The sequence below is a fragment of the Danio rerio genome, chromosome 2, assembly GCF_052040795.2.
Source record: "Danio rerio strain M-AB ecotype USA chromosome 2, GRCz13ab, whole genome shotgun sequence".
Taxonomy (NCBI): domain Eukaryota; kingdom Metazoa; phylum Chordata; class Actinopteri; order Cypriniformes; family Danionidae; genus Danio; species Danio rerio.
The window spans coordinates 14,095,656-14,111,209 of record NC_141022.1 but is presented as its reverse complement, the minus strand read 5'-3'; the positions used below and the strand labels follow the sequence as shown (position 1 = coordinate 14,111,209).

General features: G+C 34.6%; 3 protein-coding genes across 17 annotated transcripts in view; 2 read left to right on the top strand and 1 right to left on the bottom strand.

Moving 5' to 3' along the window:
* Window positions 1-13,666, bottom strand: part of LOC147837028 (uncharacterized) — an 84,977-nt gene extending 71,311 nt beyond the window's left edge. Inside the window, exons 1-2 of one of the 8 annotated variants that reach the window (XM_087240552.1) lie at window positions 13,487-13,647; window positions 12,576-12,662 (exon numbers count right to left, since the gene is read on the bottom strand). The gene's annotated coding sequence lies outside the window, so the exon portion shown is untranslated. Of the gene's footprint in view, window positions 1-12,575; window positions 12,663-12,957; window positions 13,124-13,486 lie in introns of those variants that run through there. The other 7 variants (XM_087240553.1, XM_087240551.1, XM_087240554.1 and 4 more) reach the window with 7 other exon arrangements.
* Window positions 1-15,554, top strand: part of LOC147846232 (uncharacterized) — an 849,179-nt gene that overhangs the window by 175,145 nt on the left and 658,480 nt on the right. The gene's annotated exons all lie outside the window — the stretch shown is intronic.
* vps4b (vacuolar protein sorting 4 homolog B) overlaps window positions 1,576-15,554 on the top strand; it is an 84,073-nt gene continuing 70,094 nt past the window's right edge. For 4 of the 8 annotated variants that reach the window (XM_087239052.1, XM_087239051.1, XM_087239050.1 and 1 more), the window contains exon 1: window positions 1,576-1,752. In XM_087239052.1, the coding sequence (XP_087095178.1) occupies window positions 1,591-1,752 (162 nt within the window). In that variant the 5' untranslated portion in view covers window positions 1,576-1,590. Of the gene's footprint in view, window positions 1,753-5,315; window positions 5,420-15,554 lie in introns of those variants that run through there. The other 4 variants (XM_087239056.1, XM_087239055.1, XM_087239054.1 and 1 more) reach the window with 1 other exon arrangement.

Sequence of the window (15,554 nt, the reverse complement as noted above, 5' to 3'; positions counted from 1 at the left end):
CCAGTAGTAGATCTGCAAATTCACGAAAGAATTCAAAACAAGGAGATAATTATTCCAACTAATTTATTAGTTCAAGAATATATGCAATAGCATTATTATTCTGTATTACAAATCTTTAAAGATGGGTCGAAGGAACCTAAGGATGGAAGAACTGCTGCTGCTGTATATATTCCACAATTTAACATCAAAATTGCAAAGAGATTATCAGATCACGTGTCACGTGTTTACTTCTGAATTATTAGCTATTATTATAGCACTTTAATGGATTGAAAAAATTCAACCAGAACAAGCAGTAATTTGTTCGGACTCAATGGCTGCACTTAATAGCTTTGAAAGTGCCAAATCTGAAGCTACACAAGATTTAGTATTTTAAATTTTACAAAGTTTTTTTCAGAATTAGGCAGTTAAGAATAATGGTTTAATTTCTCTGGGTACTGGCACATGTGGGTGTAGATGGGAATGAGGAAGCTGATATGCTAGCAAAAAAAGCTTTAAATAATTTGCAATGATTGCAGTCGAAATATATAAGAAATGGCAACCGGTGTGGAACAAGGAGACCAAAGGAAAACATCTATACCAGATTCAGGAATTTGTAGGAAACGGGAGGAAAAGATACGGATATAGAAGGAAAGATGTCATCATAACAAGATTAAATTACAAAAATAAATTACAGCTTGTATAAAATAGGAAAGCATGAATCAGGGAAGTGTGATAATTGTGGAGAGTTGGAAACAGTCAATCATATAATTTTAGAATGCCTTGCTTATGAAGGAGAGAGGTTTGAGTTAATACAAGAATTAGGACAGCTGGAAGATGAGGTAATTTCTTTGAAAGTCTTGCTAGGAAATGGGCTTAGACAATCAAGAATTCATGAAATATTAATGAAACATTTGGGAAATATAGGAATAATGCATAGAATTTATTTTTTTATTATTATTATTATTTTTAATTAATTATTATAATTATATAGTCATTTAATTTATATATAAGTGTTTTCTTTCTACCCCAATTATGTACAATCCACACTCCAGATCAGTAGGTGGCGGTAATGCACCTATTCGTTGGTTTGCCAAACCGCCATAAAACACCAGAAGAAGAAGAAGTGAGAGTTGAAACAGGTGTGGAATAAGGAGACCAAAGGAAGACATTTATATCAGATTCAGGAATTTGTAGGAAACGGGAGGAAAAGATACGGATATCGAAGGAAAGATGTCATCATAACAAGACTAAGGATAGGCCATACGTCATTAAATTACAGCTTGTATAAAATAGGAAAGCATGAATCAGGGAAGTGTGATAATTGTGGAGAGTTGGAAACAGTAAATCATATAATTTTAGAATGCCCAGCTTATGAAAGAGAGAGGTTTGATTTAATACAAGAATTAGGACAGCTGGAAGATAAGGTAATTTCTTTGAAAGTATTGCTAGGAAACGGGCTTAGACAATCAAAAATTCATGAGATATTAATTAAATATTTGGGAAATATAGGAATAATGCATAGAATTTAGTTGTTTTTTTTTGTTTTTTTTTTATATATAATTTAATATAGTCATTTAATGTATATATAAGTGTTTTCCTTCTACTCCAATTATGTACAATCCACACTCCAGATCAGTAGGTGGCGGTAATGCACCTATTTTTGTTGGTTTGCCAAACCGCCATAAAACACCAGAAGAAGAAGAAGAAGAAGTGAGAGTTGATGCATGCAAAACACAAGTGCCGCTACTAAGACAATTAATTCATGTTTTTCAGGTAAGCTGGTGAGAAATATAAGAGAATAAGTGTGTTAATGTTTTGTATGGTTATATGTATAGTTCCCAGCATGTGTGAAGAAGTGAGTGAAGCATATATTTGTTAAAAATTCACCATGTTATGCATTGATTTAGAAGTTTGCATGTGTAACGTTAGTATGGTTTCATGTGAGGACACGTATGTTGTTTATTAAGTTGTTGTTCAAAGTAATACTGTAATAGAATAAAAAGTAATAGTGTACTGAATACATACTAATGCAATGTTAAAAATAGTACTGTTTGATACATATAAAAATATAGAGAGAATAAGATAGTTAGAGTTGATGCATGCAAAACACAAGTGCCGCAATTAAGACAAATATTTTATGTTTTTCAGAATAAAACAATCATCTTAAATGTGCAACTGCCCACTGTGAGTTCATTACTGCACTCTGGGAAGTGTTACACATGCTCGGATAGTAATAAAAAACTGCTGTCAAAGTGCATCTCATTCTGTAAAACCACAACAATATTATCTTTTTCATCAGTATAGACAAAAAGATTTCACATTGTTCTCATAATCATAATCTTGAAATAAACTCACTGGTTAATTAGTCAAATGAAAACAGAAAGAATCATTTGATGATTTTATTTTTCTTGTCATAACAGTTTTGAGAATAAAACGGGAGAAACTGAGATAAAACAGAGAAACTAGCATTAGAAATGAAAATACAGAGAGCTCAAATGAAGCAAATGCTTTTCTCCACAATGTAGTGGAGGGTCAAACAGTGAGGGTCAAAATGTGTTAGCTATGAAAATTAGACATGATAATTTGTGTCCAAATATTGAAAAAACGTCTACATATTGAAAACATGTAACACATGGTTACATATGTTGAAAATGTGGAATTGTTTTTCATGAATCATGTTCATTTGATAAATATAAAATTCAAAATCAACATTTATTACAAATTGAAACTGTCTTGATTGTCTACAGTCATGTTTAATGTGTGTGGCAGCAGCATCATTGATTTCCTATAACCCTGATTTTAATCTGTTTCTTAACAACAAATTTCTGGCTGATTTTATGCTTGTTTCGAGCATGTCTCTTTCCTCTCAATAGTGGTACTTAAAGCGTGTTGTTAGTACCCAAAATTAGTACTCTAAGGTACCTATATGTATCTTTTGAAAAGGAACTGCCCCAGTGACAGCTCCTGTACCTTTATTTCTGAGAGTGTACTTTTAAACTGGAATTTTCAAAATGTTTGACAGATGTTAGATAGATATAAAGTGTGTAAATGTCATAATTGTGTAAAATGTCTATTATTACTTCACTTTTAACTGAAAGTTTTAAAGAAATATTTATTATTACATAACTTTACCATTTAGCTCCATGATTCATTAAAGAGCAGAAACATTGTCTTTGTCACTCCTTTTTAATTGTATTAAAATATACACATACTTGTGCACCTAGCCTGCTGTTTTGCTTGAAATAAAATATGTGAAAGCATTATAATGTATAACCTTCTATGACATTTATTTATTCATCCATTCATTCATTTTCCTTTGACTTAGTTCCTTATTTATCAGGGATAAACTGTAAAAAAAATTTAATTTTCACCACTGTCATTTCCACCACGCTGCCCAACGTGGTGGAAAAGACAGCATGCGGTGGAAATGACATTTATGGTTTCAAAACAATCAATATGGATTGCAAAATTATAAGGGTTGAACAATGACACTGAAACACTGGCCAATTGTGTGTTAAAGGTTTTATGTCTAAATTTGAGCAGCTGGTGGCCAATCTTCATTGATTTCACATATCACCAGAAAGAGCAGAGCTGCTCAAGTCACTGCAGAATTAAATGTGTACTGCAACTCTCCTGTTTCCACCAAAACTGTTGGTCGGGACCTCCACAGGGTCAATATACATGGCCAACTGCTCACTCGTGCCAATGCCAAACGCCTGTTTCTATGATGCAGCAGCCAAAATCATGTGCTGTGGATAATGTTAAACATGTTTTCTTCTCTGACGAGACCCACCTTCACTGTATTTACCACATCCAGTAGTGTTCTGGTGTGGAGCCCCAAAGAAGCATCCCACCAAGACTATTGATGCCCAGAGTAAAACATGGGGGGAATCAGTGATGATTTGGCCTGCAATATCATGGCATTCCCTAGGTCCAATACTAGTGCTAGATGGAGCATCACTGCCAAGGACTACTGACGTATTCTGAAGGACCATGTGCACCCAGTGGTTCAAACATTGCATCCTAAAGGCGGTAGCATGTATCAGGATAATTATGCAAAAACACACACCACAAGACTGGTGACTGAGTGGTTTGATGAACATGAAAGTGAAGCTGAACATCTCTCATGGCCTGGAAAGTCACCAGACCCAAATATTATTGAGCACTATTGTGGGGGAATGAGTCAGGAAATGTTTTCCTCTAGCAGCATCACGTAGTGACCCTATAAACTATTCTGCAAAAAGAATGGCTCAAAATCTCTCTGGCCGCCTATGACAGCAGGACTGTCATTCCTGAGATGAAATGATGGTATATTGTCCGCAAAAGGAAGTCCGACACCATACTTACTAATTATTAATTTGTTCATTTTCTTTTCGTTTCAGTCTCTTTATTTATTAGGGGTCACCACAGCGAAATGAACTGCCAACTTATCCACCTTATGTTTTACGCAGCCGATGCCCTTTCAGCCACAACCTATCACTGGAGCACACCCATACACTCTCATTCACACACATAACCTACAGTTAATTTAGCTTACCCAATTCACATATAGCGCATGTGTTTGGACTGTGGGGGAAACCGGAGCACCCGGAGGAAACCCACGCGAACACATGGAAAAAATACAACTTTTACACAGAAATGCCAAGCGACGCAGCCGGGGCTTGAACCAGCGACCTTCTTGCTGCCTCAAGACAGATTTATTCCCACAGCATCTCTGTCTGAGTGGATAGGACAAAGGTAAACCAAGCTAAAAAACTAAAAAGTGTGACAACAACTGAAACTGCCTGAAAAACTGAAACTGAAAAACCATGTGGACTTAACATGTAGCTATTATTGAAAATGGATTTGTCAAACATCTTACATGTTTGTTAGTTCTTTAAAAACGTTACTCACAAATTTGCAAACGTTTTTTATACCTTTAGCTCAGAATACATTTTGAAATAAACACAGAATTTTGCTTCAAAACTTCTTACAGTACATTCTTACTCATCACAGTTAAAATGAAAATGCATTTAGGATGAATACCATTTAAATGATTATATTGAGTTATACACATTGAGCACATCAGTTCGATTGGAATAATATATTTTCAATTTAATTTAGCAATTTATAAAGTGTTAAAAATTTTATGTAATTTACTTGTTAAAAATATTGTTTAACATGGCAAATCAATTCTTGTATTTAGGCCTTCATTGTACATTACATTGCAAGTTTGCACCAAACTACGCTCATTTGTGAGGGATTTTACTTCTTACAAGTTTCGACAGAGGGTGCTGTTTCTTGTTTTTTTCAATCATTGTCATGTCTGATATGTGAGTCGAGTGGGTGTTAACAACACTGTCAGACTCCATACTGTCAACGCCAGAAGTACCGAAACTGAGAGCGCGGACAGACCTCAAACAAGACAAATAAGCGCGACATGGAACCTACAAATCTACAGGTAAATATATTTATGTAGAAATCATGAACGGCTTAAAACAAGACGAAGTGTTGCAGTTTGTAACATAGTTTATTGTCGTGATTTAGTTTGTTGTTTGAAACAACTTTCAAGTCAGCTTTATTGTCATATTTTTACAACTGATAGATTGTGTTAAAGCCGCTTTACATAGATGAACAGAAAAAATAAACAAAAGCCGTAGCTACAAATATTTAAGACACTCACATAGCCTATCAGGCAGACCTGGTTGTAGAATGCTGGTGTGGTTAGTGACATGCCCCATGTTTTAAAACCCAGTGAGCTACCTTCTTAGACATCATGACGTGATAGACTTAACTTTCATGTGATGCTTACAAACTGCGTTGGCTGGCAGCACCATTTTTTTTTTATCTGCGGCCAAACTAACCCCAGACATAAGATTTCTAGGATCAGCTCGGAAACTCTGTTCAGAATATAAATGTAATCAGAGATGGCAAAAGTACACATATCCTTTTACTTAAGTAGAAGTATATACTCATGTTTAAAACAACTCTGGTAAAAGTTGAAGTACTGACTACACTTGTACTAAAGTAAGAGTAAAGAAGTACCGCCTAAAAAAATGTAGGCCTACAAAAGTAAAAAATACCCATTTCAACCACAGTCCAAAGACATGCGGTATGGGTGAATAATAGGTAAATAAATGGGTAGTAGTGTGTGTGTGTGTGTGTATATATGAGTATATACCAATGCTGGGGTGCATCTGGAAGGGTATCCACTGTGTAGAACATATGCTGAAATAATTGGTGGTTCAATCGGCTTTGGCGACCCTTGATAAATCAGAAACTAAGTTTAAGGATAGTGAGTAATAAGGGTAGCTATACCGAGATCTTACATCCTATTGATACAATAATATAAACTAACTTGCATTTTAAATTTTCTATATATATATATATATATATATATATATATATATATAAGGAAATAAACTGCAGTGCACAATTTTTTATGAAATATTTGATTGATATAGGACTATGTACAAATCTTTACAAAAAAGCACTATTTTTGGTATTAGAATGAAAGACAGAAGCCTGTGCAGTATGATCGGAAGCATACAAAAGGCTTAAGCATTAAACAGCATGTTTTTGAACTGGAATATGTCTCTCTTGTTTACCTGTGATCCGAACGAGTAAAAGATGTCTTATTATTCTGTAAACAGGGCATCATCAATCATATTAAATTCGCAGACTCCCTTTGTCACATCTACGTAGTCATCCTAGCCTTTCTCATAGTAATCTTCATAAACTAGCCCAATTACAGCAGCATGCAGTACGCAGGCACACAATGAGAAAAATAGATTGATTGAATCCAAAATGTGTTCATATTGCGCAATGAAAAATAATAATATAGATCGTGCCACCAAACACATGAAAACTAAAATAATTAGCGTGGTTTAAATAATGTGAGGAGTAGAAAGTACAGATATTTGTGTAAAAATGTAAAAAGTAAAAGTAAAAAGTTATCAAAAAATAAGTAGTGGAGTAAAGTACTGATAACAGAAAAATCTACTTAAGTACAGTAACGAAGTATTTGTACTTAATTACTTCCCATCTCTGAATGTAATATAAAAAGAATATGTCACTCTTAAATACTTACCGGTTATTTGACCATGGATTTGAAAGACCATTTAAAGTGAGTCCCTTAGAACATTTATGTACAGTGCTTCAGCCATATAATCATTGGCATAGTCATATATGATCAAGATAGGGTAATGACAAAACACATGGAGATTCAACTAGAGATTTATGCTTTGTAAAATAGTTTATTTAAACATGAAATGCATGATTATATTCGTTTCATTTATATGCAATGCTCTTTTGATGTTTAACTTACAAAACATATGACAAAAAATATAGTTATGGTAGTTTTATTAAATATTATTAAATACTACTGAGCAGGGCTGCATATACGTTTTTGTGGCATAGGCAAAATGCATTTTTGTTTCCCCACCTTAAATCATCATTGAAGGGATGTAAAATTACTGTATGTGCAATAGATACCGGTAGTTTAAACAAACTGAAGTACATATTTTACTTTTTTTTTTTATCTTAATATTTTGTTCTTTAAACAGCCTAGGCCTTCAATTGGCCGAATGATAAGTGAGTTGGACTTGTTATCCAAAGGTTGCTGGTTGTTGGTTGTTGGTTCCCATAGTGAAAAGATAGTGAATGAACCGCATTCTTTCCATTTTTGATACCCAGCTGAGGTGTCGTTGATCAAAGCACTTAACTATGAAGGTATTTTGGTGCAAAACTACCAAGCAGCTAGGGCTGGGTGGTATATTGAGTTCTGGGGATAGATCGATATGATTCCTCAACGCGATGCGAGATTATCCAATATCTTTTATATATCTTTTATATATCTATATGGTTTGAGGCCTCACATGCGCATTCTGCATAAAACAGGCCAATTCTAGGTAGCATGCAAGCTCATTCATTTTCTTTTTGGCTTAGTCCCTTTATTAATCCGGGGTCGCTACATCGGAATGAACCACCAACTTATGTAGCACGTTTTTGCGCAGCGGATGCCCTTCCAGCTGCAACCCATCTTTTGGGAAGCATCCACGCACACTCATTCACACTCATACACTACGGACAATTTAGCCTACCCAATTTACCTATCAGACCGCATGTCTTAAAACTGTGGGGAAATCCGGAGCACCCGGAGGAAACCCACGCAAACGCAGGGAGAACATGCAAACTCCATACAGAAACGGCAACTGACTCAGCCGAGGCTCGAACCAGAGACCTTCTTGCTGCGTCGTCGCATGCAAGCTCCACCTGCACAAATGTGTGCATGTGCAAATAAATGAGAGGACTTGTTCTCGAGTCATACAAAAGATTTGTTCAAAATGAACGAATCTTTCAGGAACAATGCATCATTACACGAGACATGGAGGAACATGCAGTGCTGGTCAGTAAAAAGAATAACAAGGGTTTACTTATCTGGAAATGGTTCGGATTTAAAACTTCTGATGAGCTACAAAAACAGCCCATCTGCAGGGAATGTTAGAAATCAGTAATATCAAAATGTGGAAGCATGTCAAGTCTGTTCCACCACTTACAGCTTTACCATAAAGTAATGTACGGGGAGTATTTACAACAATACTACGCAGGCTTATCTTTTACCCAAGGTGTGCCTTCTGAAAAAGAAAGTAGCAAGGGGCACGATATAGTGCGTCAACGTATCAGATTGTTAACGACATGATTCCTATTGCAATGGTGAAAAAAGAGGGTTTTGAAACCTTGCCAAAAACCATTGACCCAAGATACAAGCTACCTAATTGCAATTTATTTATATCAGAAGCTCTGCTGCAAATGTACATTGAGGTCATAGGGAAGCTTTCCGAGTCGCTTGCCAAAGTGGCTCATTTCTTACTAACTGCAGTTTTATGGCCTGACTTCTTGCTTTGTTTTCAATGGTTCTGTTTAGATTGTTATTTGCACAGTATAAATTTGCATAGTGTTAAGCAGGAAAAAAACCTGTACTGTATTTTTTAAAGATTTATTTTAATAATTTTATAGCTTTAATTTCATAAGATTTTTTAGCATTTAAAGTTTTGTGCAGCTTATAGTGTTAAGCAGGAGATACACCTGTACTGTATTTTATTTATCAAAGATTTTGTGTAGCTGCTTTATTTGTTTTGCAGCTGTTTAATTGTAAACAGGGAGATTAATCCTTGTTTTTGAAATATATTTTGCTCAAAAACGGTTTAATAAAAGTTTAATAAAGACTCTCAAGTAACTGGAAAAAATACTGGAACACTAGATTTTTATCATATACAATTATTCCTTCTAAAATTTGTAGTTGCAAAGAACAGCCCCAAATGCGTATCAGTAAATTTTTACTCAGCAAATTTGCAAATGTGTATGTAATTTTTTTTTCTTCAACAAACACAACATTTACAGCTTTTCAAATTTTTTTTTAATGCAGGTCCACAAATCCTATTAGACGAATCACAATTAAAGAAACTCATCCATTCATGTTCTTTGCTACTACTGCTGCAGTGAATATGGTGCAAAACACATTCACACACCTGCATCCTGTGGAACCGGTATGCATCGAACCGAATCAGCAAATGAATTTCAGTGCCTATTCTGATGCCATCGGTGCTGCGACAAGAACGTAAAGCAGGTCGCGCACCGTCGCGAAATGCAGCGCCATGCATTTTAGAGTTCGCAAGTCGCCCAGCCACGAATCAGGACACTGTTCATGTTTCTGCCGCACCACAGAGCGCCATCTGAATAGTTTCATTTTAAATAACATACAAATGTGCGTATGTACTGTATGTATATTTTACAAGCAAGAATTCTGACACACCAACATGCAGCAGATGCTTTACAAAAGTTGCGTGTAAGGGGGGAACACGTCAAACTTATGAAATGTGAGGGCTCATGGAATCAACTTAAAGGTGAGGAATGGACTGTCTTTGACAGCTTGTGGCATCATCTGGCACTTTCAGTGAGTATGTTTACATGGACACCAATACTCTGATTTTAATATGTTTAAGACAATAGTCTGATCAAGAGTCTACGTATACAGTGATTTTTAATTATCTTAAAGGACCGCAGACACAAACTGCAGAGAAAACATTTATAGGCTGGTGACGCAATGACGTTAATGGATTTATGTGCTATAACATGTAACTGGAAATCATGAATGATAAATATAATAGAAATATTCAAAAAGCAACTCATGTAAACACCTGAATCATATTATTGTCTTATTCAGATTAAGGCAAATCATTAGATCACTGATGTTTATGTAAAAGTCACAAGCCCTTAACCCAGAAAAATTTTTGTTCCCTGATTTTGATGACAGCCTTTTCTTAGGTTCTCAGGTTAGTTGTAAGTTAATGTAATGTTAATAGCATAATGCAAATCTTGCATTCATGCTAACAAACAAATGATCAAAGAAATATATTAATGGAATTTAAATATATAAAATATGAATAGATGTTAGTTTTAAACTTATTATAAAATATTTATATTGTTAAATTATAATGGTTAAAATATTTTTGTTTTGGTCAAATAATTTTGTGCCTAAAAGCGGTTCAGGCACCGGTTTGGCTTAGCATGATTTAGCTTATTGATTTAGCACCGGTATCGAAATAACCACCAACGATACCCAGATCTAGGTACCCAACAGTTTTGTCTGTAAATTCGCAATTTTTGGTGCAGGTGTGTGAATTTGTTTTGCAATATATTCACTGCAGCAGTAGTAGAAAAGAACATAAGTGGATGAGTTTCTTTATTTGTGATTTGTCCTATAGGATTTGTGGACCTGCACTGAAGGATTTGAAAAGCTGTAAATGTTGTGTTGGGTTTGTTGGAAAAAAAAAACACATTTGCAAATTTGCTCTGTAAGTACTAATTTACTGATAAAACACATTTGTGGCTATTCTATACAACTACAAATTACACTTTTACAGCTGCTTAATCTTGCACCAAAAATACCTTCATACCTAACTTATAACTGCTCCATGGCCACTAAAAGCAATTGTTGCCCACTGCTCCGGGTGTATGCTAACTATGTGGGTGTGCTTTCACTTCTCACTCAAAACAAATTTGAGTGTGTGCATTTGGGTAAAGCCATACTCAATTTTCACTATTTTCTTAGTTTTTTAGCATTTCATTCATTCATTCATTCGTTTGTTTGTTCATTTATTGATTCATTCATTTTCTTTTTTTTTTGGCTTAGTCCCTTTGTTAATCAGGGGTCACCACAGCCAAATAAACTGCCAACTTATCCAGCTAATTTTTTACATAGAGTTGTCTTTGAGTTGCCTTTCCAGCTGCAACTCATCACTGGGAAACACCAATACATTCCTAATCTTATGGTGAACAATTAAACCACTCAAAAAGCCTACACATAAAAGGCTGTAATCAAGATCTTTATTTTTATTTAGTTTTTTACTTTTACTTAAGTACTTTTTTGACAACTGTACTTGTAATTATTTTATTAGTAATGTCACACTACTTTTACTTGGTTACAAAATTTCAGTTCTCATGTCACCTCTGGTGATATGCAAAAATATGCTTACTGGTGGCCTTCTCTTTTTAGCCATTTCTGCTATTTTTGGTCATTTAACAGTGACAACTGTGGCACCTATGGTCTGATTTTCAAAAAACATTGCATACTGATTGAACAATATGTCATATTTGCTCACTTTTATTTACAGGCATGTAGGTGCATTTAGACCGGCCCATTTTTATGACCCTTTTATAGATATCTAAAGGGAAAAGTTTGTTACTTATTGATCATGGCTGTCCAGACATTTATACAACCTGGGGTTTGTTGAGCTTAAGCAAAAGTCCTAGTACTAATTTGCAAAAGTTGCTTTTTTTTAATAATGCTGACTATTTAATAAATTATTTGATTCAAAGTGATTCATCTTAGTGGTGTAACAGATCATAAATATCACTGTTTCGATCACATTATGATTTTTTAAATAAGTTTGGATCAGCAAAGAAGACCCTTTTCACTGTGATGTCGCTTCACTTCCCCATCGGCAACACAGTGTATTTTTAGTTCCGGTTCACCTTTGAATGAATGGAATACTTCCCTGAAAAATGCACAACTAAAATATTAACATTGCACATTGAAAATTAAGTATTATCATACTTTTTAACTATTAAAGTATTGGACGTGTCCAAATGTTTCTCTTAATGTTGAACCCCTTTCTTAATTTAAATATGAAAGTTTAAGGTTTTAAGAATAGGAATGTTATTGTTTATCAAGAAAAGTATATGTCTGCAACTTTTTCACGTATTATTTCAGTTTATTTATAATGGATTTTTTTTTTGTTTTTTGCTTTAATGCTACTATGAATATAAATGTATATTGTTTCAAAAGTAATCTTCTCATATTATCTGGTAAGAAAGCATTTGTCTATGAATCCATTAATGTTTTTTTCAGTTTCTCCATTTGAATAAATTAAGACCGTTAGACAGTGTCCTGCTGCTGCCTACTGGGTGGTTTCAATTTAATACACGTACTTTCATAATATTAATAATAATACTGAACAAAATGCAGTCTTATTATTGTAAGAAATTGCATTTGAAATATAGCCAAAAAGGCCTCTTCGCTCTTTAATGACCAAAATAAAAGAATACAAATGTACTTGGCATTTCTTTAGCCGCCATGTTTGTCATCAGTCGCAGCGATTAATATACTCCTCTGCGAATCGTCAGTCCGATGTAGCATCAGTCTGAAACGACAACATTCTTGCTAATTAAGGCTGGGCGATATGGCAAAAAAATTATCACAACAGTTTTTTTCATATCAGTCGACATCACAATAAATGTCATATTATCACAATAAATGTCATCTTTATATATATCAATGTTTAAAAGATTTTCACCATACCAATCACTTTGTGCTGCTGATTTAACACATTTTGTGAAATGTTTTAGCTGTCTGACAATAAATAATAAAATAATAAACAAAAGAACAATCTTATTTCAGCATTTAATGTTCAAGTTTTCAACATCCAAAGACATTACCTTTTTGTTATCGGATATTATTGTTCAACATCAGATAAAAAAATAATAAAACAAGTAAAAAAATTTGGAACAAGTAAAAGTTGAGTTAAAGGTGCAGTAGGTGATCTTCCGCAATGCTAACAGCTTAGCATAAAGCTGCCTTCTAGAGCCACGCCTCCTTAAACACGAGCACAGCAAAAGAACCTTCACTCATGTGTCAAAAGCGATTAGTGCTTGTCCGGGGGCGTGCAAGCGAAACTGACATGCTATTTCAGAGTGAATATTTAGAGTTGTATGGTGAACAATATAGGGAGAGACTAGGCAGAATAGCGGTATTTACTTGTGTTTTGTTGTTAAACTAATTAAAATCTACATTATAGATGCTGTAAAAGGTCCCTTATGAAACTGAAAATAGTCTTATCAATCTTTCACTGGAAGATTATAGTGGCTAAACAAAACATCTGTGAAGATATAACCTATTTGTAACAACAACATCTAACTTTACATCAGCTTTGCATGAAGCTAAAACAGTTTTAAAACAGAACATTACCTTGACTAAGAGAAATCCTTCAGCCATTGTGTCATCCTTTCTCTAGCGTGCAAAAGTAACTCCAATATTGATTCAGGTTTTTAAAAAGTTTTGATTCAGCTGGTTTTTACTGATCGCACGCGCATGTGCGCATGCTGTCTCTCCCTCTCTCGTGAACTCGCAGCACAAACGGCAGTCGGCGGAGCTGCGTACAAAAGGCTGCGCAGTTGTTCAAATCAGCATTTATTGACAGACAGTTTGGCCTATACTTGTTGCAATTGAGAGATGTCGGCCTGACTCTATTTAATTGGATGAACATAAAAATACATATAAAATAAAAATAAATATAAATACATTAAGATTATTTAGTTTAATCATTACTATTAGACTGTGAAGAGACTTTTAGCCAGCACAACAAAAAAAAATGCTTCTGAAGACAGTCACCTACTGCATGTTTAATTGTGACAGGATTTTCAGTTTTGGATTAACTCTCCTTTTAATGGTGAGTATGGTGAATTTAGGGTGAAATATTCTTTAATTTATTTTATTTAGGGATGCTAACGACTACTTGATGATGTATTGATTGTCAACGACCCTTTAATCGACAGACCTAATCGATGACTGATTAAACATGGACATTTAAAGGTTTAGTTATGCTTTAAGCTGTGAGACACGTCCACACATTACATAATGAAGTGTGTGCAGTTTACGTTACTTATGGAATCACTCTCTTGACATTGCATATTGCAGGATGCATAAAAAATGCATGTCTGTTACATCTGCGGGTGTTTTAACCTATTTTATCATACAAACTGGCATAAATAGGCCTATGCAGTTGAAATGTGTCGAGCCTCTCCATTCACAAGAGTTTCTGAGCACTCTCATCCTTTAGACCGAGTTTATTCTTCTGAGGTGACCTATGAATACTATTAGTGCTGCAAAAAGTTTGTAAAGACTGTCTTGCTCTTGCTGTACAACCCATGCTTCGTTTATGAATTAAACTGAAACTGTGAAAACAGTGTAATGGATGGTTTTGAGGCTAAACCATATATTATAGTGGACTTGTTTCGAAGCTCTTTACCTTAGTGGTATTCGTTCATCTTGTTTATGTTGTAGATAACTGACCAACAAAATATACATCAAAATTAAGTTATACTTATACACAACAAAATTAGTTGCAAAAAGATCAATTTTCAGACAAAAATATATAAAGTGTTTATATTTTTTAATTTATGCCCATTTAAACAACTACGGGTGGATGATGCTTCGCTCCGTGGAATAAAATTTGCCTGCATTTTTAATATGCCATTATTTTAACATTTTTGTCTTAAGCATCTAATTTCTCCTCAGTGATTATGTCCTCTAAACTGTGTTCACAACTATTTTTACAGTTTTTTTTTTCCAATTGTTTACACACATTTTCTGTAAGCAGGTTTCATATTGTCAGAACTCACACAAATCACAAAACGTACACACATTGGGCAAAACCCTTAAATTCTTCTGCAAAATTGTATTTTGTTTTCAAATGACACACACAGACGATCACATCAATAGACATTTGTAAGAACAGTTGAACACTGATGTGCTTAATGTAAAACACTATGACTACTTCTCTATTCATCATAATGACTTACTGTCAGCCTTTTTTGTTCAGTCTTACACTTACTACAGACAGAAGTGCATTGTAAAATATTTCAGAATATTGTTTTAATACAAAACACAAATACACGGTACCAAATATATTGTACTTTAATTTTCCTACAAAAACAGTGCACACATAATGTGGTCTACATATACAATCAGCAGAAGTATTTACTAAATACAGTTACAGTAAAAAAAATAAATAAATAAAAAATAAAAAGCTATGCTGCATCCTTTCTTCTGTTTCGGTCGGGCCACAGCACCTCATCCACATCACAAGCAATGTTTTCCCTGGCCAAGCAGCGGGGGAAATATCGCCTAGCATGGCGAATCCAGCCATGAAAAGAATCAACTGCTTTATCTCCACATGCATCTTCCATAGCTTTCTAAAAGGGGTATATGCGTGTGTGGATTTTAGTCATATACTTTCCATCTCTTGGCAGAATAT